The 21,553-nt window shown below is 36.8% G+C and overlaps 1 protein-coding gene across 7 annotated transcripts in view; it reads left to right on the top strand.

Moving 5' to 3' along the window:
- The window catches only part of LOC109067363 (transcription factor SOX-5-like), a 189,588-nt gene that overhangs the window by 79,517 nt on the left and 88,518 nt on the right, over positions 1–21,553 (top strand). For 6 of the 7 annotated variants that reach the window (XM_042740686.1, XM_042740693.1, XM_042740674.1 and 3 more), the window contains one exon: positions 14,369–14,442. The exons of the other annotated variant lie outside the window; for it this stretch is intronic. In XM_042740686.1, the coding sequence (XP_042596620.1) occupies positions 14,417–14,442 (26 nt within the window). In that variant the 5' untranslated portion in view covers positions 14,369–14,416. The remainder of the gene's footprint in view (positions 1–14,368; positions 14,443–21,553) is intronic. 7 annotated transcript variants of the gene reach the window in all.

The following is a 21,553-nucleotide window of genomic DNA, read 5'->3' as shown; positions in this document are numbered from 1 at the left end:
AGATACCCTGTTCTTTCTTTGGATGTTTTGTATGTTCAGATATTCATATAACAAAATATATACAAGTTAAAACCTAAATAGGGACATAGTAGTATACATAAAGTATGATGTAAAGTTCACTTAAAGAAACCTTATGAGTATACTTGCAGTATAAATCTACTAAACTAGTAGTTTACTGAGAGTATACTTCAAAGTGAATAAAATATTTAATTAGTAAACTATCAGTATACCTATAAGTTCACTTTTAGTATAATTGCAGGACAAACTACAAACATAGAGGTGAACTAGTTGTGTACTCAAAGTTTGCTACAGTTATACTGAAAGTATACTTAAAAGTATACTTTTATATACTAGAAAGTGGGCCAATTTAGTCCCAAGACGTATTGAAACAGTACACTTACAAGTATACTACTAGAACACAGATAGTATATTTAAAAGTATATTGGGTATATTTAATATTTTATTTGTGCTTTACTTAAGTATACTTAATAAAATAAACTTGAAGTATATCTTTAAAGTCTTCATAATTGTTCATCCAAATGGAATAACTTGTTTCACTTCTGAAAAGACCTTCTGTTTTTTCAAGTTTTCTTATTTTTGAACCACTTCAACCACTTTTCAGAATGTAATCAATTTCCAATAGATAGTATCAAGTCCCGTTCTACTTTTCCAGTTTAATTCACTTGGAAATCCTTCACATTATGGAAGTAAAACAGAGTGCAACTGCTGTTGCATCTTGATGCAAGTCTATAGAAGTTACTCTTCCTGCGGTTCAATAAACCACCTGTCCGGGTGTTACTGAACAGGGATGTTTCATTTGCCTCCATTAGCGCTATTGAAAAGGCCAGATTCTTGCATTTTACTATCATCACAGTCCTGAGTTTAAGACATCAGCGATGGCCTTTCTGCTCCTATCTCAGTTTCTTTCATTGAGTCGACTCTTTAGTCTATCAGGTGCTGTTCTCTCTGCTCTGTGAGCATGTCAGAGGCTCGAATGTGCCCTTACGTGATCCTCATTGTCCTCAGACGGGAGACACAGAGCGGGGGACTTGAGCTGACCTGCCTTTTTCTATTGTAAGATGTCTGAAATATCCAGAGAACCAAAGCAACAAACACTGGGTGTCACTCAATGTTGCTCAAACTTTTCCATTAGCAACTTTGTGAAAGTCACACTATTCAAACGCAGGCTTTAAAAAATGATGCCCAATGTGCTGAATGACCTTCTGGAGTCAGTCATAGAAATCTGTAAACAGACCCATTGTAAAGGAGGTTTGAACTTTAAGAGCCCTGGAGTTATATACCACTCAAAAAATATATTATTAACTACCTTAAGAGTCCCTTGATATTGAATAGATTGAAATCAGTCTGTCCTTTTCCTTCTCTTTTTAATAAATGTTTTCTGAGTTCTCTTTCCTTCAATCAGTGTAATAATTCTCTCTGTTTTCATACATCTAGTCAGGTTTCAAAAGACTGATACAAGCATTACAAAGATTATATTTTTTCATAATAATAGCATAATTTGTTAGAAGACAGACCAAACACTGTGTTGTAACCATAAAAGAGCACTTCTCCTTGCATAACTTCACCTCTCTGTCATTCTGTCCTCGCCGAGTTTCAGATATAATGAAGATGGAAGATGAAACAAGAAGACAATTATTTTTGCACGTAGATTAAAGCACTATCCATCATGCTTAATAGCCTCTTTAAGATCAGCCCACATTCAAACTCATGCTGTTTATTCTTCAAGGTTAAATTTGCTTTTGTTGCCCATTATGTCGAAGGGGAATAAACTGCAACCAGGTTGAATCGAGGAGCACGTCAGACGCGGAGCAAGGACCACTAACCGATCATTTCTGAGTCCTCCGGTGGACTGGGACATGCTACTCCGTTCCTAATGTATTCATTACCAAGAGGTGACTCATGCCGTGAATCGTGTTGGCAGCTCACAGGTGTTCGTCTCTTTCATTTCTTCTTGTTTTCCGCCTCGCTCATATTGCACAAGCACACACGCAGGCACAAGCGCACATGCCCGCAGACGCGTACAGCTGGTTCGTTGTTGTCGCAGGTCTAAAATACAAAGCTTCAGCAGATGGTTGTTTTAGTGCCAGAGCAAAGAGGATCTACAGTTCCGTCACCATGGTCCCACACACACACACATACACGTTTACACTCACTTTGTCTCTGTCTTGCCTGTCCCTTTTTTCTTTCTCTGTGTGTCTCTGTAATGTTTATCAAGAATATGATCTCATCTGAAAGTGTGTTACTGTCCTGCATTCTGCTTTACTGAGAGCAGTGGCCCTATTCGTACACACACCTATACCTTACCTAGCTAAATAAGGACACATCTAGACATCTGTTGTTTTTTATAACAATTAGTGCTTGTCCATGAATTTTATCGGTGGAGGGGCGTTCCAAGAGTGCTGGTATTTAGTTGAACAGCTCTTAGGATGTTAGGTGACATGGAAAGCTTAATACTTTGGCTTTTATTGAAAACCTTAAGTGTTATATAAGTGAATAACTGTGGCAAATAATGTTTTAACTCCTTACTTGATCTTTTTAAGCAAATATATTTATACAAATGTGTAAAAGTTTGTCCACTACTGTTTATTCACTGTAAAACTCGTTAGGTGTTTTTTGTTTGTTTTGTCCACTTCTGGCATATTATGACCAGTAAATATAAATTAATTTGATTTGAAATTAATTTTAATAATTTCTTTGTTTGTTTTCAATTATTTATATATAACATTTTATTAAAATACTATAATTAAAATATTTATTTCTTTTTGTTTTCAATAATTTCTAATAACATTTTATTAAAATACTATAATTAAAATGTTTATTTATAATATTTTATTTTAGAATTTCTTTCTTTCTTCTTTTACTTACTAGATCAGCGATAATATCACCTGTCCTAGTAATAATTTATTAGATGCACATCAGTCTGTTATCATAGAGGCATCAACTTCACATTTTTTCCTCATCCCTAAACATGACTTGGAACAAAATGAACTGAGCAAAATTAACACTAATGTGAGTGAGTAACGGTGCGGTTTGTTTGTGGTTCCGCCCCTCAATGTTTTTTGATGTTATGATGTTTTCCTATCATAAACTTGTATTGAGATAATATTTTTTTATCCCCTTATCCTTAACCCCCTAAACTGAACATCACACAACTAGTTAATTAATTTTCATTATAACATAATTTATTGTTTATTAAGTTAATTTCAGGTCTTACTTTTCTTGTGAGGGCATTTAGTGGACGTAATGTTGACAAAACCTGACCCACACACTGAAACAAAGGCATTATGAGAGATTAATTTTGGTTTGCCTAGATTCTGAACCATAATGGATTTGTTTTGCATTTTAATCTAAGTAGCTTATTTTAGCATGTGCTCATGTTTCAATTCTATTACCTAATTATAAGTTCTGTAAAAACACAGGATATCCAAAAGCATATAAACACGCATGTTGCTTGCACATGCTATGGGACAGGTATTAGATGTCTTTATTTGTATCATTCATAAACTAATCCCAACTAATGTTAATGCTACTTAAAAAATAAATAAATAAAAAGCTGGTGTAAAAAAATTGCAATAAAACATGTTGAAAAGTTAATTCGTTCAACAAACTGTGTCAATAATCTGTTATGATGCTCCCATATTTCCATGTCACCGTGGCAGCTCGTCGCCATGGCAGCAGAGGAAGTGGATGCTTCGCTGCGGTCATTTGGCTTGAAAATTTGATCTCCACACCAAGATGAGAGTGAAGATGTCACAAATCAAATTATGCTCATTGTCGAGCCGGGCCTGTGAACAGGACAGCCGTGCACACACAAACACGATGTGCACACTTGCGGGATGATTGGGATGAATGATTCTTGAATGCCCATTACAATTTTTGACTCTCATTCCTTCATGAATAAAAATGAATAATATGAATATCAAAATTGATCTGTTTGACAGATTGACAGATCTGTTATGGCATTAGGTCGTAAGCTGCTTTGGACTTATTAGACCTTTGGATTTGAAATTTACGTTACATAGTCAAATGAGATTTTCCTGTTTAAGTATACAGAATGGGCTGCAAAGTGCACCAGACTTTGCGGCAATTGTCTAAAGTTTAGGGATGTGAGATTAGGGTCTACCCAGAGGAAGCCCCCTATGCTGAAATGCTGAGATTCCCACAGGAACTCATAAAAGCCTGTTTTAACTCAGTTAACACATCAGAAGGTTATTAGAATGGTCTTTTTTTTACCTCCATCGATGCTGTGTTTAAAAGCCCCTTAAGATTTTGGCACCCAGAGCGCAAAGGAACCATGTGAACCCCGATTGCTGGACACATAGCCATTCACTCCAGCGGTTGCCGCCGCTTGGGGACTGGAGCTGCTGTCTCCGTGGTAACAGTATGGCACTGAGGAGATCGAAGGCTGAAGTTCAGCTGTATTGATCTCACGCTGTTCCCTCTGCGCACAGTCACTCTGAAAAATTGAGAACGAGAGACGAAAAGTGAAAATGACTGAATGGTGGAGTCATCAGTATGTTTCCCGTGGTTTTCCGACACTTAGAGACACACACATACGTGGGCCAGGAATCTAAGGTGTGGATGCTGACAGGAGCAGTTTGAAAGTTCTTTTAAAAACAGATCATGTTATATTTGTTGCATATTATATAATCAGCATGTTACGCATGATTTGAGAATGATCTTTTGAGAATGTTCTAATGATTATATTTAAATTTTAATTTTATTTGTGTGTTATTAGTATTGTCATTGTGATTGTTTTTTTTTGTTTTAATGTTTACAAAACATTTTATTTCCAGGTTTAAATTAGATTTTTGTTGTGATCTTGGACTCCGTAAATCGATGCAATCTTTATTGAAGCCGTTATGTTCTGCAACGCAATTTGATTAACAGGTTAAAGTTCTCACTGTTTCTCCATCTATCTTTTTCGTTTTCTCGAATCTCCCAACCCCTGCCCCTTTCTGTCTGTTTCGCTTTGCTTTCTTCTCCATCTTCTATTTGTATCACCACGATGGTTTCATATCTGGAGCCAATCTCCTGAGAAGAAAGCCTCCCACACTTTTATACAAAACGGCTGTAATTGCATTGAGAGTCATCCTGAATGAAATGGATGGAAACCTTGACCAGGTGTCGCCCCCTTCAAGAATCCAGTTGCTTGCGAGTGTGCGTGAGAGTTCACTGTGGTTATTTGGAATACAGACCCAGACAAATTGACTCGATGCTTTTTGTAAAGTTAACAAATTAACGTCTTCATCGGTGGTTGCAGTGGACTTGTTGCCTTCGGCGAATTGATTATGGGGTATGTTTTGAGATAGAACCAAAGAGCGGGTCATGCACGTGGACGCCCTAATCTTCCTCATGTTGCGAGGAATGTTTTTGTCATCTTTTAAAACTTTTTTTTTATTACTTACTACTTTTCACTGGCCGTTTGAATCATGACTAGTTGTCTGTTCAAAGCACTACAGAGGACTGTTAAAGACTTTTATGGGTTGTTAGTTAGTTTTGAGCCACTGATGGTAGAAGTGGAAGTGTCCGCTCTTTGAAGGCCAGAGACGGACAGTGGCAGCAGCCCCGCCGCCCCCCTCCTCTGCTGGGCCATGGAGAGACGCTCTCTCTGGGCCGCGGCTAATTGTGGAGAGTTCAGGAAGACCATCATTAGCGCTCAAAGCCACACATGGCCACCAGATGTGTGGCTGGCCATAGAGACTGCCACGTTTCTCTCTCTCTCTCTCTCTCTCTCTCTCTCTGTCACTCTCTCTCTCTCTCTCTCTCTCTCTCTCTCTCTCTCTCTCTCTCTCTCTCTCTGTCACTTTCTCTCACTCTCACATGCCTCCCCCCTCATCTTCCAATTTAATAATCTGCCTTTTGTTTCCATGGAGGCTATTGTTATTGCCTCTGCCTTGTAAGAGAAGTCACTGGGTACTGAATAGCATTCTTTGTAACAAAGAGACGTGAGAGAGGGGTATGGGGCGGAGAGGGGGATCTAGGGGGATTTTGTGTGTCCCTCTGGTATTTTTATGGCTTGTTTGTGCAGTCTGAGAATTGGACATTGTAGTTTGCAAGAGAGAGAGATGAGGTGCTTCTCCCTGTTTGTTGACCGTACAGTCACGCTAGACACTGTAGGGCCTTTAAACCTGAAGTCCGTTTGAACAGATCCATGGTTCTAAGTACTTAACTTCCCACTAAATTCATCATACAGACATGAATGATTCCTCATACAATGCGGAGTGTTGTAGGGCCTTTAAACCTGAAGTCCGTTTGAACAGATGGGCAAAGTCATTTCCAGGGACTAAAAATATAATATATATGTATATATACAATATGAAATTATTTTTATATATATATATATATATATATGTATATATATATATATATATATATATATATATATATATTAGGAATCTCTAAGTTTACTTTAATTATTATTATATTTTTATTCATTTAAATAATTATTTTATTTAATTTCTTTAATCTGCATTTTCATGTTTAATGCAGGCAGGTTTTATATTTATATTATACAACATACAAAAGACCCTAGAAAAAATACTTAGCAACCATATCGCAGTGCTCTGGCAACCATCATGTTGAATGCACTCAAATACACAGGCACTTTCTTCATGAAGCAGGGGCATAGAATTGGCGGGGGACGCCAGGGACATGTCCCTACCAACATCCAGCGACTACCAAACTATCCCTAGCAATAATTTTGATCAAACAATTAAATATATGTATGTTTTTGTAATTTCAGACTCATCCGAAATGTCATACCATTGATATTACCTAAGAAGTTAAAGTAAATATGTTAGAAAACTGTGCGCTTTCAAAGAATGCATATTTAATACATTGGCGGAGTAAGAACATAGTCGCACACCGGAGGAGAAACGCAGATGCGTTTACTAACAGGTATCGCACCCAGACAGCAGTCCACAACAGTTAATATAAAAGCTCACTTCCCGAATTAACATCGTTGCATCGATGAGTTTGAAGTACAGTGTTTGATAAAACAGAGCAAACAGAAATAGAAAGTGCAATTTATGGCTATTCTTAGCTCTCTATATAAAGCATATTGACAGAAAAACTTAGGTTGTGCTGAAAGAGATACACAATCAACCAGCCTAGCATAATTTAGGACAAATATAATCTGATTTTATGGAAAACCATGTGAAAGGAATGTTGTTCAGTTGAATGTACAATGCAAACTGTTAGCTGAAATATCCACACACACAAAAAAAACACTGAAATAAGATTGTGCGGTTTATCTGTCAATCAGATGCATGTGAAAGTTGTGTTCGTTACTACAGCAACAGCTGATTATTCTTTCAGAATCATCCAGTTAGATTAATATAAAAATAAAGTGATGCGTGATTAAGACACCCAGCGCTCTGATGCTACTGTAATGTTGTTGGTTCAGAAAAATTAAAATTGTGTAATTATTTTATTGTCTGTTAAACAAAACATAAAACAACTCCGTTTATGAATTATGAATATGGGGATGGGGTGGGGGTTTTGTCCCCACCAATCTCAAAAGCAAACCTACACCCTTGTCATGAAGTGTTCAAATTTAGCTGTGTATTATTGACCAAGATTTATGGTTGATATTTCACTCTGTGTTGTATTAATGCGAGCATGTGTGTCTATTCATGTGGATGTGTGTGTGTTCATGTCCTTTTATGTGAATGTATGTTTGTGTGCTTTTGTAATTGTTTCTGTTTGTGTGAGTAATATTAGGACATTCATACATGTTGATATATAATAATGAAAACAGGCCATTCTTCTGAGGGTTCTGCTCCAGTGTCAGAGTGGCAGTGGTTGCCATGGCGCTGTTTACAAACAGTTCTTCCTCCCTTTAGCCTTTCTTGCGGAGGGGCTGGTGGGGAGGTGAGTACAATCGATTCCCAATCGAAACGACATTACTCTGTTTGGAAGCTAATGCACTTTCGACTGAACTGGAAGAAAGAGGAGGAGAGAAGGAAGGGGAAAAAAATGCACACAACAAAACCAGTCGGAGAGTGTTACAGCCAGGAAAAGAAAGGGTTGTATTGAGGCGGAAAACGTTCTCAGGGAAGAAATCAATTAAAACGAACCTTTAAATTATGCCGCATGGCCGCGCCGCATCTGTTAGGGGCCAGGGCACTGCTGTGGTCTGAGTGAGCGACGAGCCGCGAGGGCCCACAACCGCTGTGAAAAGTGCTGCAATAATGGCAGACTGGTGTGAGATGTCGAGTTGTGGCAGCGCCTCCACACTAAACTCTCTTCTGTGTGGGGCTTGCTTGGTTTGCCTCCAAATCCTTGTTGCATATGGAAGACGTTCCAGTTTTGGCTCAATTCAATTGTATGCATAAGGAGTCTTTCACAATGGCCATTGTTACCAAGCAGATTACCAGAATTGTATGGAGGTGTCTCAATTGAATATTTATGTCTCAGAAAATGAGCCCCTCCTGCATGCTAAAACCATCACTAAGAAGCCTGTTATGAGTTGTTGATGGGTAGTTGACTTAAAAATTACAATTTCTGTCATCATTTGCTCAACATAATGTCTTGTCAAACCCGTTTGACTCTCTTTTATCATTTCAACACTAAAGTAGTAGTTTTGACGAATGTTCTTTTTTTGGAAATAACATTTTGGAAATGTTGCACCTTTAAAACTGCATGAGTAAATGATCATAGAATTTTTTATTTTTTTTTGTTTTATCTATGTATGTTTTGTATTTGAAGTAAGGTAATGTTGTGTTTTGGTGTTTGGGTAGAGGGCTCTTTATATGGGGGACTGGGGTAGGCTTCCTTGCGGAGCTGCGCCATAGGCCCTTCCACTCTATCACAAAGACAGGCCTGTATACACAGTCAGGATGTGTTCTCAGTTATGTGTCCGTACCACAGTGTCTTGTTTGTGCAAGGCTGGCCTCAATGTTGTGCTGTTCTACAAGGCCATGTGGCTAGACACAGCTGAGTGGCTCTCGAAGGAGCCGCATCAAAGGGCCCTATATTCAGAAACAGACAGGTTGAGCATGTTACCTGCGCAGAACGGCTGTTTAGAAACGGGAGGGCTGTATTAAATGAAACGCATTCAGCACTCTCAGGTAATTACATCAGCATGTAAAAGTCTAATTAGAGATCTCCAGCGGGACACATCTACTGACACTAATTAAATATAGTCAATCCTGCATTCCCCTCAACCCCACCATTTACACACTTCCAGAGACCTCACACACCACACAGACAGGTGAGTGTGTCTGTGTGTTAGTGGGGGGGTTAGATGTGTGTGCAGGGCTCAACAGTAAGGTCTTATTTACATAGTCAGTCAGACTAGTAGTTCATATTTTCATTTGCCCTCACAAAACAAGACATTACTTTTTTGAAGCCCTTTCTTATAGTTATTGTTTTTATGTTGTGCATGTTGGTTGACCATATGATTTTGATTTGGTTGACAAAAGTTGTTCAAATTATAAGCAGTTTTATTCTTCTTTTTTATCAAAGAATTTTTAATAAAAAATTATACCCAACTACATGATCAGGCTTTGTTTTGAAGAATTTTCTTTTTTTAATTAGCCTTTTTTTTCTCTGTGATATAAAAAAGGCTGTTTTTGATTTTGTGAATAAAAAAAAATATCAAAATTATTTTTAATTTAGAAAATTAAAAACATGCTTATCATAAAAGAGATGTATTCAAGTCATTATATGTATGAATTACATTTTATAGTAATTTTGAACAAATTAACATATGGAGACTAAAAAATTGGGATCATGACATTGGCAGAATAAATTTCTACATGCACATCAAAAGTCATGTGACTTTGCCTGAAGTCATGTGACTAAAGAATTCAATGAATAAACATAAAAAAATAACCAATGGACAAAAACCATTGCATAATAATATATTTAATGTATACAGCATAAAGCTCAATATTCAATTAATCACATAAAACCCAAAAGTTTACATTTGTGAGATATAAAAACACAGTATCAACACATGTAAGTATGTCAATGCAGAACAGCCCTAAAATGCCCTCACAGTTTTCCGGGCCCCACTTATTAATAAATACTTCTGCCTCTGGTGTGTGAAAGCTGGTATTTAGGAAAGAGGGCAGGGAATAGATATAGATCAGATACATCTCAATGTGTGTATTTTGTCTTCGTCTGTTTTAAGGTTTGACTGTGGGCCTCCTGTGGCATTTTTTTTCGTCTTTCAGTCAGTGCCCTTTGACCCTGAAGTCCTTCTCTGATGACTGCGTTTGTGTGTGCGTCTGGTTTGGAGTGACTTGTGCATGGTTACAGTAGTAATTTACTACCCCACCGTTTGTGTCTCTTCTAATTAAGGCCAAGTCATGGCAGACTAGAGCTGGGCCCCATCATACGTCTGCTCCTTATTATACATCAAGCCTCGCACACCCTAACACACAGTCACACACAAACAGAGAGATTACCCTCAGGTCCAGTTTAATCGCTTTCTTCCTTCAAGTGCAGGCTCGGGGGCAGAGCATGCTAATTCCGGCAGGGGGTCGCCAAGGTAGCGAGGGGCTGCAAGGGCGGGACAATGGCAGTGTGCAGGGCATTGATTTGAACCATACCTCTGCACATTCCTCCACAAAACACAATGAAGTGCATTATCCTGCTTGACTAACCCCCCTTCATCCCAACCCCTTTCCTCTTCTCGCTCCAACAAAGGGCCTTTCACCCGGCAATGTCTAAAGCTTCTCGTCCCACTTACTAACTGTTCTCACCTTAGACACACACATATGTATGTCTATATATACAGGCCAACATTGCCATTTTGTATACATGGGAACCCCAAACTAAAAGGTGTAGTGTGTTGTCATAGCCAAAAACTGTTAACCAAAAACTAAATCTATAAAAACATTTTTGTGAATTAAAATAAAGGTGACATAAAATAAAATAAATATTAGATAAAAAAAAAGTTCAAATATTAAAATGAAAAGATAAAATGTTGCCTTAAAATTTTATTTAAAATACTAAAACTGCTAAAAATAAAACGTTAAAGGTAAATAGAAATGTAAAAAAATAAAAACCATAAAAAAGACAAAAGCACATAACAAAATGACTAAAACTTTTACCAAAACTTGTAAAACTGCATGACTTTTTCCTTCTGTTAAAGCGTAACATAAAGCATATTGTAACTAAGGCAGGGTCTCCAACCCTGCTCCTGGGGAACTACCGTCCTGCAGATTTCAGCTCCAACCCCAATCAAACACATCTGAACCATTGAATAAAGTTTTCTGAAGCCAAATGATTAATTTATGTGAGGAACACACTGAAATTTAAGTCACTCTGCACTGGAAATCTCTAATTGTGCACATTCAAATTTGCCATCTTAAAGAAGGGATCCCTTATAGGGATACTCCACCCCAAAATGAAAATTTTGCCATTAATAACTTACTCCCATGTTGTTCCAAACCCGTAAAAGCTTCATTCGTCTTCGAATAAAAGCTCTCCATATCACTGTATGCGCTTCTGTATCATCCGTGCCACAAGGATGATACAGAAGAGCATACTCGGCATACGGTGATATGGAGAGACACAGAGGAGACTGTTGACAAAGGAATTGTTGAATAGTTGTTATTTTTGTTTTCTTCGCTTACAAAAAGTGTTCCAGTCGTTTCATATAACCCAGATTGCATGTCTGATGGCAGATGGAGTATTCTGATGACGATTTTCATACCTTTAATGGACCTTGACACTGTTATTTACTTGGCAGTCTATGGGACAGTCATAGGCCTCCTGGTTTTCATCCAAAATATCTTAAATTGTGTTCCGAAGACGAACAAAGTTTTTACGGGTTTGGAACGACATGGGGGTAAGTGATTAATGACAAAATTTTGGGGTGGAGTATCCCTTTAATTACTGTCAAATGGTGTCACATCATGAGGGTGATTAAATAACATTTTTTCTTTTTTAGGTGTACTGTCCCTTTAAGAATCATGTTTTTTTTCTGCTTGTTTTTAAGTTCCTCTGTCAGCTCAATCGAGGGCTCATTGCACACAAAATGATGGGGGGTTTTTTTTTTTTTTATGTTTTTTTTAAAATATAGATTATTATTTTTTTAGTGTTGTTGTTTTATTTTTGTATATGAGGGCGGGAGAGAGAGAGAGCAGAAAAACACTTAAACCACTTTATCGGACTCGTTTGCCATGTAAACAGCACAGAGTAAACAGTGTCAGGCTCAAGTGTCGAGTCCAAATCCATTCCAGAACCGTTCGGTTAATTAAAGCCATCCTTCCCCATGTACAAGCGAAAAAATCAGCTGTCTTAATTATGATAATTAGCAGCAACATCCTTTCAGATTCCTGCACAAAAAACAAAACAAAAAAAAACAGAGAAATTGAATCGCACGATGCCACTCGTTAACGAGGTCGTCAGTCAAGCAGCGCAGCTAATTACGACAGGAGGGAGATTTCTCTTCAGAGCAACGCAGTGATTTTTCACCAGCTAGTCAAGGGAGATGCTCACACACACAACGCCGATGATCCCCAATGCTATCACACACTCATATATACGGACCTCTTCTCATCATGTAACTTCCTGTATGCAAGACTGACTCTAGGGAGGTTTGCTATCATGACCGGTTTATATTTTCTAGGTCTTTTCTCTTTTACTAACCGTTTGGATGCTGTTTTAAACAGTTGACTGAATCTCAGTGCAGCCTGTCGAGGTCAGTTCAGACGCTTCAACTCCCATTTAAAAGAAGAAGTTGCAGCAGCCTCTGTCTGAGAGCATACGTCTGTATTTGAGAGAGCGAGAGGGTATTGTAGATGTGCACTTACGTAAGTGTGTCATCTGTGTGTGAGAGAGTGTGTGTAGAACAGGGCTGATTGAATTATAGTAATTAGAGACAGCTCACAGTGTCAGTATTAATCACACTGCAGTCTCATTATGGGCCCTGCACATCATTCCTTTCATCTCGTAATGATCCTCAGACACCAAGTCACACATATTAACCCACATCCCCTGTTTCTCTTCTCTCTGTGTTTCTCTTGTTCCCTCTTACACAATTACATAAATACATACATACGTACATATGACCATACATAAACATTCGGCCTAATTACAGGTACCACCCTCACACACACACATATAATTCTATTGTATATTTAGGTATATTTTATTATTAGATTTGATATTTCTATAATATATATAAAAAACATCAAATATAGTTGCATTATTTATTATTTTTTAAATATATATTTATATTATTTTTACGTGGCTCTCTGAAATACTTGATTTTTATTGGTCAGCATTTAATAGAATACTTTTGAAAAAAGGCTGTGTACACAAATGTGAATACAAATGTAGCTGTAAATATATGTATAATATATGCTGATTTCCATATGGAATATTTTTTATTGTATCATTACAAAACATAATGTTTAATAATGTTTTAGTACTTAAAATTCCATGCATTATATTCTAATTTAATTCTTATACATTTTATAAGGATTTTCTATGCATGTACAGTATGTGTGTGTGTGTGTGTGTGTGTGTGTGTGTGTGTGTATATACATGCATATATATATGTGTGTGTGTGTGTGTGTGTGTGTGTATGTATGTATGCGTGTGTGTGTATATATAAATAAATAATAAAATAAATTCTAACATAAATTGCTATATATTTGTTAATTTTATAGTTATATTTATTTATTTTTTAAATGTATTTTTTAAATGTAAAACATCAAAGATAATTTCATTTATTTTTACACTCTCTGGAGTAACTGATTCTGATGATTTCAGCATTCAAAAGTCAGAAAGAGAGAGGGAGAAAGAGAGAGTATGGAAAATGCAATAGATAACAATAGCAAGTTCAGTTCATCAGTCTCTCTGACACAAAACCTTTGTTGAAGGAACTCATATCACATCTAGGCTGAATTTTGCCCATAGGGATGAAATAGCTCTTTCTATGGCCTGATAATACCAAAACTTTAAAGCCTCAGGCAGTATGCAGCATCCCTGCAGTGAAGCTTGGTGGATACTTTGGGGATCCTTCTCTGGTGCAGGTACTGGAAAACTCAAAAGGATGGAGTGGAGAAATGAATGGAGAAAAAAGGACAAAATTAAGATAAATGATGACAGAGGCCAAATTTGGTCCAAACTCTATTAACTCTGACAGACAAATACTTAGTTCAGTTTATTTTTACTATTATCGTTGTTATTTACATTTATGTAGTGAAATGTAAGATGATTCTTTTGGCTTTTTTCTTTGAATTTGTAATGAAATCTCAATGCAATCTGGTAATTGCATTTTGTAACGCACGGTTCCCGAGGTACCTGATGTACACAGTAAAATTTAAGACATGTACACTATGCACACTAACCTGAATTCTGTAATGATTGTGTGTTGCAGACTGTTGCAGAGTGATCCTGCCACACATTCACACTCTCTACAGGAGGAATGAAGACAGGTGAAGCTGAAGACAGGTAAGAAACTCAACTCCTGGTCACTTTGGGGATTTTTACAAAAAAAAAAAAAAAAAAAAAAAATACTGATCTGACACATCTAAATTCTGCATCCTACAAGGGAAACTGGGGCTTGTTGCCACATGGGAAAATAGTCACAATGATTATATCTCAGTTAAGTAAAATTATTTTCTCTAGCATCTCATAGAGAATCACACCACGTCAGATTTATTTGTGTATTTTTCTTTTTTTTTCTTTTTTTTTTATTAGTTAGGCAAACAAACAAGTTGTCACATTTTTTGTGATTTTGAACATCTCACAGAACTTTTTTTGTTTTGTTTTGTTTTTGTTTAATTTTAGATTTTGTTTTAATAGCTGTTGGGTAAACAAAGAAGTTGTCACATGTTTGCTGTTATTTATTTATTTATTGTTTGTAGTTGTTACAATATTTGTTGGCCAAAACAATGGTTTTGTATTTTTATACATTATATTTACCATTTTCTATTAATTTAAATTAAGCTGAAAATCCTACACTGGGCTATTTAATAGTAGGATTCATTGTGTTACCCCATAAAATTGTGACAAGATGTCCTGCTGTTGTCACCAGTGGTCAATGTGTAGAGTATGTTTTTTTTCCTCTGCAATAACAGCAGAAATATTCAAGAGCTTGTTTGTAGCCAAGATTTTTAAGGTACGTGTCTTTACAGAAACTGGCTGTTACACACACACACACACAGTGTATGAATAAATCAAAAGAAAAGGAAAAGATGTTTTCATATTTTATGTTGTTTATCATTTGAAAATTACAGATCTGTGGCAGTATGATCTGTAACTTTTCAAAATTTTGACGATATCAGTCTGCTTAATTTTTTATTTTATATTTTTTGTTATTTGGAATTTTGAGGTGTTATTTTTTAAAATTTCTTAATTGTTGTTGGATTTTATGAACACTTTGGAATATAGACCTAAGGTTGGTCTCTTTTTAAAGAAGAAAATTAGCAGATTTTGGCAAAATTGATTTTTTTCAAAAAATTAAAGAATTAAAAAGTTATAGAAGTTTAAATGTACTGTAAATAAAATGCGCTATATTAATTTTATTTTATTTTATTTATTATAGATATTTTACATAACAGGTTTTACTCTAAAATTGGATAAAATTAATGCCTTGTGTCTAAATAAGTTATGTTCCAAATTTGAAGCTGATATGAAAAAAATTGAGGTTTCTGTGAGATTTTATTTTGGGCGTCATACCACAAACAGCCACTGGGAGCCATCAAAACTCCTTTTGAATTTTGTTTTAATGAATTTTTCCCTAGATTTCTCTGTCAATTTTACTTCGATACTCAAAATAACCACCAAATATGGAATCCTGAGACTCAGACCTTTCCAATGATATGTTTGTTGCCCAAGATTATAAAAAGTTTTGATTCTAAAAGACCGTAATGCATTTTGTAATATGACACTAGACACTGCCCACTAAGGGGGAGGAGACCGCCATAAGATTTTAAAGTACCATTTCCATGGTAACGCAAATGTCCGATTTCAAAATGGTTTTCACAGGATGAAACTTGGGCTTCTAAGCTTCTCAAATGATATATAATTTATGATGATTACTAAAAGATTTTATAGAGAAAAAGGACGACAAAAAAAAAAGAGTGCCAAGCGTCCACAGGTGGGACGGTGACAGTTAAGGGGTTTTAAAAAAAAATCTAATATCTTTAAAAGTTAATGTCTCCGTTGTTTTATAACAACTGAATGAAATATCACTTTTATGAACAAGAATAAAAAAAACATGCTGACAGACATCAGAAATGCTGAAATTAATATCCGGACTGGGCTCAAGTTCAGGTGTCTCTTTTATTTGTCTCTGCTCATTACGTGCTGAACTTGTGTTTACTCAACAGCAAAGGGAAAATATCTCCGTTTAAGAAAGAGAGCAAATCTCCAGTGTTCCCAGTGTCATTATTCATCTTTTTCTTTTAATGAATCTGAAATAATTATTTGGTTTGAGGAGCGCAATCCCTAATAAGGTGTAGCAGGAAAAACAACGGGGAAAAAGGAATCAGGGGAGCGGCATCTTTTGAGTACAGCCACTGTGTTCGTGTTAATGAATGCAGGTTGGGTTAATGACGAGGAATAGACTTCAAACAGCGCAGTGAGGCTGTCTGTCTCTGATGAGGGTCTTTTCATAAATGCTTCTAAGGGTAAAGTCTTTGCTTTGGCTGCCCTCGTCTCTATAGTGCACAATATCACATACACGCTGAACTCTGATCAGGGCTTTGGGTCAGCAAATCTGTTGTAGAAATTGGGCGTAACGCTTAGTGATTGGAGATTTAAAATGGCTCGTCCAATCACTGACAGCCATGGGCTGGAGAGAGAGATGCAGTGTGATATTGCTTGAAATTATTTATCAGGTCTGCTGAGGTTAACAATGTGGGCTGATTTGGACTTTTAAATAACTTAAGACATATTATCATCAGGGAGGCTGCATTTGTTAGTTTTTTTTTTTCTTCTATAGAGAGCATGTAGTGTGTAAGTGAGTCTCAGTACATGTCAGATCTGTACGTAGTATGTGAAGTGACACTTACATAAATACATAAATGTAGGGCTGTCAAAGTTAATGTGCTAATTTAATTAAATGCATTTTAACACATTTATTTAATTGTAATATTTTTTCATAACAAATCTACAAATTTAGATTTGTAGGGAAAAATGTTAATTACCACATAGATTGAGTTCAAGAAGAGTTGTTGTTGTTGCATCTATATTTATGCTTGTCGCAAAGGGGATAATCATATATAGGGGTCCGAAATTACATTATATTGGAACCCTCCTTTATATCTTTCTATATCTGTGTCTGTTTTTACACCCTTTCTCAGTCTTTTACATCCTATCACCAGTCATTCTCTCTGTATCTTGTGTCTTATCTGTATCTTATTTGATGTCGTAAGTGCATGTGGTCTAGCTGACTGAGGGCTGTTTAATTTGATCTAACCACATGAAAACAAACAGGCTGTTCCATCACTCATCTCTCTCCTGTGGACTTTTTTCCTTCCTTCCTTCCTTTTTTTCCGGTCTGCTTCTCCTATCATTCTTTTGTGTACACACCGTTCTGTTCACCTCTTCATTTCACTCTCTCTCTTTCATTTGTTCATTTTCTTTTGTTTTCTCCCCCACAAGCTCTATCCTGCTTTCCCTCACACTTATTGTGTTGTGAAACACCTTTGCTGTGTGTTCGGGGCCCGAGTCCATCAGGGCCAGTGTGTGTGTGTGTGTGTGTGTGCACAAGTGTGCATTTGATGTGTAGTGCTGTCCGTGCTGCTCTGTATGCTGGTGAGAAGGGGATCATTATGTGTGCTTGTATTCGAGTCGTTTTTATTTAAGATGCCAGACAATGGACTGGTGATTGAAGAAAACAGCAGGCTGACAATGAGTCTCTGTGTCTGATAATGCAGCACCATCCTGCCGGGCGGCTTTAGGAGGGCCCCGGCTCATTGTGGCTCCGAGGAGAAACGGAGAGAGGGAGAGAGAACAAACCCGCTGCTTAGTAGGAGGAATATTTTGTCGTGGTATGTCATTATTTTGCAAATTTGTATTATCTCATCATGTTGTCTTCATTGTAATTGCGGCTAATTAGAGGGCTAGTTAGAGGCTGGGCTTTGAGGCTAGCTTTAGCGTGAAAGAAGCCCGCCGATTAGCACTCTCCACCGGAGGAACCACAGAAAGGGGAGATTAATCTGGTTACCTTGACGACACTCACTTCCATCTGCGAGGAACAATGCGGTTTTGTTTCTTTGGATCAGTTCGGATCAACAGAACGTGGTGCTCTCGCTTTAACAATGCCCAATTCTGTCTAACCTTCTCTGCCGCCCTCCTGTTTTGGGCCCCCCTGCCACCTCTACTACTTGTCCTCCAAATCTTCATCCCCTCATCTCCTCACTCCTCAGTTTTCTTGCTTCCTGACGTCCCCATGATCTTTCAGACAGCATGACTTTTAAAATCTTTGAAGTATCTGTATTAGAGATGGCCATTGTGGTTTTTTTGTCTACTTGACAGAAAAAAAGATTATCCAATTACTCAAGTACTTGACAAATATATCATCAAAAAATTTGACAGGTAAATAATTAGACTATTCAAGAACTTGACGGATAAATTATTAGACTACTCGACAGGTATAAATCATCCAACTAATCACATACTGGAAAGGTAAATCCTCTGACTAATCGAGAACTCGACAGATAAATCATTTGACGATTTCCGAGCCCGACAGACATGAATCATCCAACTACTTGACAAATAAAGTTCTGTCCATTTGAAAACTCATCAGTTAAATCATCCAAGTACTCAAGAATTCAACCGATGAGTCATCCGACTTCTTGCCAACTTGACAGAGAAATGAACTGAGTACTTGGCAGATAAACAAATTTAAATAGTAATGAACTTAGTACTTGTAATTTAAATGTTTTTAATTTGATTAATCTATAATATTGAATATTTTAAGTACTTGATCACTCAACAGAAAAATCCTCTAACAACTTGAGTACTCAACAGATAAATCATCTGATGACTTGTGTTTTCGACACATGCTACTACTTGAGTACTTTGTTTATGTATGCGTTGTTTGAGTACTCTGGTGCACGTGTCCATCTCTAGTGTATGTTGATTTAAAGGCAGGGGAATGGGGTTGTGTGTTGTGTCAGGCAGAGGTTACCAGAGGTTGTGACCTTGTCACACCAAACCTTAAGATGTGTCCCCAAATCCCCCTCTGGGCTGAAAAGCACTTAATGAAATAATAGACACACCTGACTGTAGACACAGCTCAGGGACTCCCCTGCTTACACCAGCCTCAGAGACAGTGAGCTTGTACAGTGGAAGAGAGAAGGCTGTTAAAAGTAAAAAAAATAAAAAAAAAATTCTTTTTTTTTTTTTGTGATGGGGGAGGGGGAGAGGTGAAGTAGAGGGAGGAAGATAATCATTGTTGATGATATGTTGTTGTTGTTTGTTGTGATGAGTTGTTGTTGTTGGACAAAACGCTGTCTCTCCATCTGGTGTTCACTTTGCACTCTGAACAGAGAGAGAGACAATTGAAAGAATGCCAGTGACATCTGCTCCCATGGGCACCACAATGGAGATCCATAGAGATCATACTCACACAGCCCTCACTTACAAAGACACCACTGTACGTGTGTGTGCGTGTGTTCACAATCCATGTGATCTGGGACTCAGCAGCATCTTGACAAAGCCATGCCCATTGTGCCATCCAAATATCCAGAAACTCTCAAACTTCTGTTCTGTATTATAATTTAGACAAATGTAGCGAAATACACTTATTTATTTGTGTTTGGATATTATCGACAGCCTGTTGGTCTGACAACTTTATGCCATTGTTAAATATATAACATGTTTCTAAACGAGTTAAGACATGATGTACAAGCAGCCTGTTGTTATTGCAAAAAATAAACACAGACAGTGATCAGGTTTCTTATTTCGAGATTATGACCAGCTGACTGTCTCACTTATTCCATGAAAATATATATATTCAAAATAAATATTTGACATGGAAAATTGATTTAAATTGATATTGTTTTATGTATAAAAAATTACAAGACAATACAAGACAAATTAATCTAGCATATCTATGTATATAGGAAATCACCAGGGACAACAGAAAATTCTACAATTTAGTCATTATATCAAAGTTTTTGACTGCACAGTGTCACAATTAACCAATCATAATTATATATTCCAAAGAACATTGTAATAATAGTACTGTGTTGTGTTGGCAGTTTATTAGAACATACATATTTTCCCATGTACACTGCTGTTAAAAAATCTGGACTCAGTAAGATTTTTCTTTTCTTCTTTTTTTTCTTTTCTTTTTTTTAAATTAATACTTTTGGATGATAAATGTTGTTTTATTTGAACCTTGTATTCATAAAAAAAAAACAGTATCACAGTTTCCACAAAAAGCTCCACAGCTGTTTTTTAAGAAATGATAATAAGAAATGTTTATTGAGCAGCAAATATGAATATTAGGATGATTTCTGAAGGATCATGTGATGCTGAAGATTGTATTAATGGAGTAAGACTGCTGAAAAATAATCTTTGCCATTAAAATGAACCCAAAAAATAAAATGTAATAAACAATATTACTGTTTTTACTATATCAAATAAATGCAGGCCTAGTAAGCATAAGAGACTTTAAAAAAAAAAAACACCTATTGTCCCCAAAGTTTTGAACATTAATGTATACAATATAATATATGTTCATTCATTTTTACTTTTCATGTTATAATTCATAACTGTACCTTTTTTTTTTTCAATTATTCCAGTTTCAAATGAAAGCATCTTCAGTCCAAGCAAATGAGGGTAAGGCTAGTGTGTGTATGTGGGTTTGTTAGTGCAGGGGTGTGTTTTTGTGTGTTTCTGCATACTTATCTTTGAAGAAAATTTCCACTGTTGTGTTTCATGTGCATTCAAACTGGAGTCTGACGATATGCTCGTAATTTTCGTAAGTCATCTCTATCCAAATCGCTTCAAAGATTTGCAGAGTGCCAAAGATTTCCACCGTTTTTTTTTTCCTCGGGCCAGTTCTGGCACGGTGCAGCAAGGAGCGAGGAACAACAAAAAAAAAATGCAAAAAATAAAAATAAAACAATATCTGAACCGAAAGTGTTTTTAAAGGGCCTCCATCGAGATGAACTTTCAGATGTGTCTCCAACAGCACGCATCTGCTGCGTGTGGTACATCTGTTCTTCAGCCACTGAAAGCTGACAGGAAATATCCTCATTATTGAAGCGTCGCTGATTATTCATACATTCACTCAATCATTTGTTCACCCACCTGTTTATTCCTTCACTCTTTCACTCTCAAAAATAGCTGCTTGATTTGAATGAAAAGTGTCTTGTGTCTTTACAGAGGAAATTAGGGTATTTTGTGTGAGGAAATTGTTATGGTTCGAGTTTACATATGAAAGCCAACCAAAATGTTGGAGCCAAGATGGCTCTCATCATGCACTTGACCAGATAGAGTTCTGTGTGTGTGTGCGTGTGATTGTGACTACACCTGATGATATAAGTGTTTTGGTAGGAGCAGTGGAGGCTATCGTGCCACATCCTCTCTGTGGTCTGCT

This window comes from Cyprinus carpio, chromosome A4, assembly GCF_018340385.1.
Source record: "Cyprinus carpio isolate SPL01 chromosome A4, ASM1834038v1, whole genome shotgun sequence".
Lineage (NCBI taxonomy): Eukaryota > Metazoa > Chordata > Actinopteri > Cypriniformes > Cyprinidae > Cyprinus > Cyprinus carpio.
This window is presented reverse-complemented; position numbering and strand designations above follow the sequence as displayed.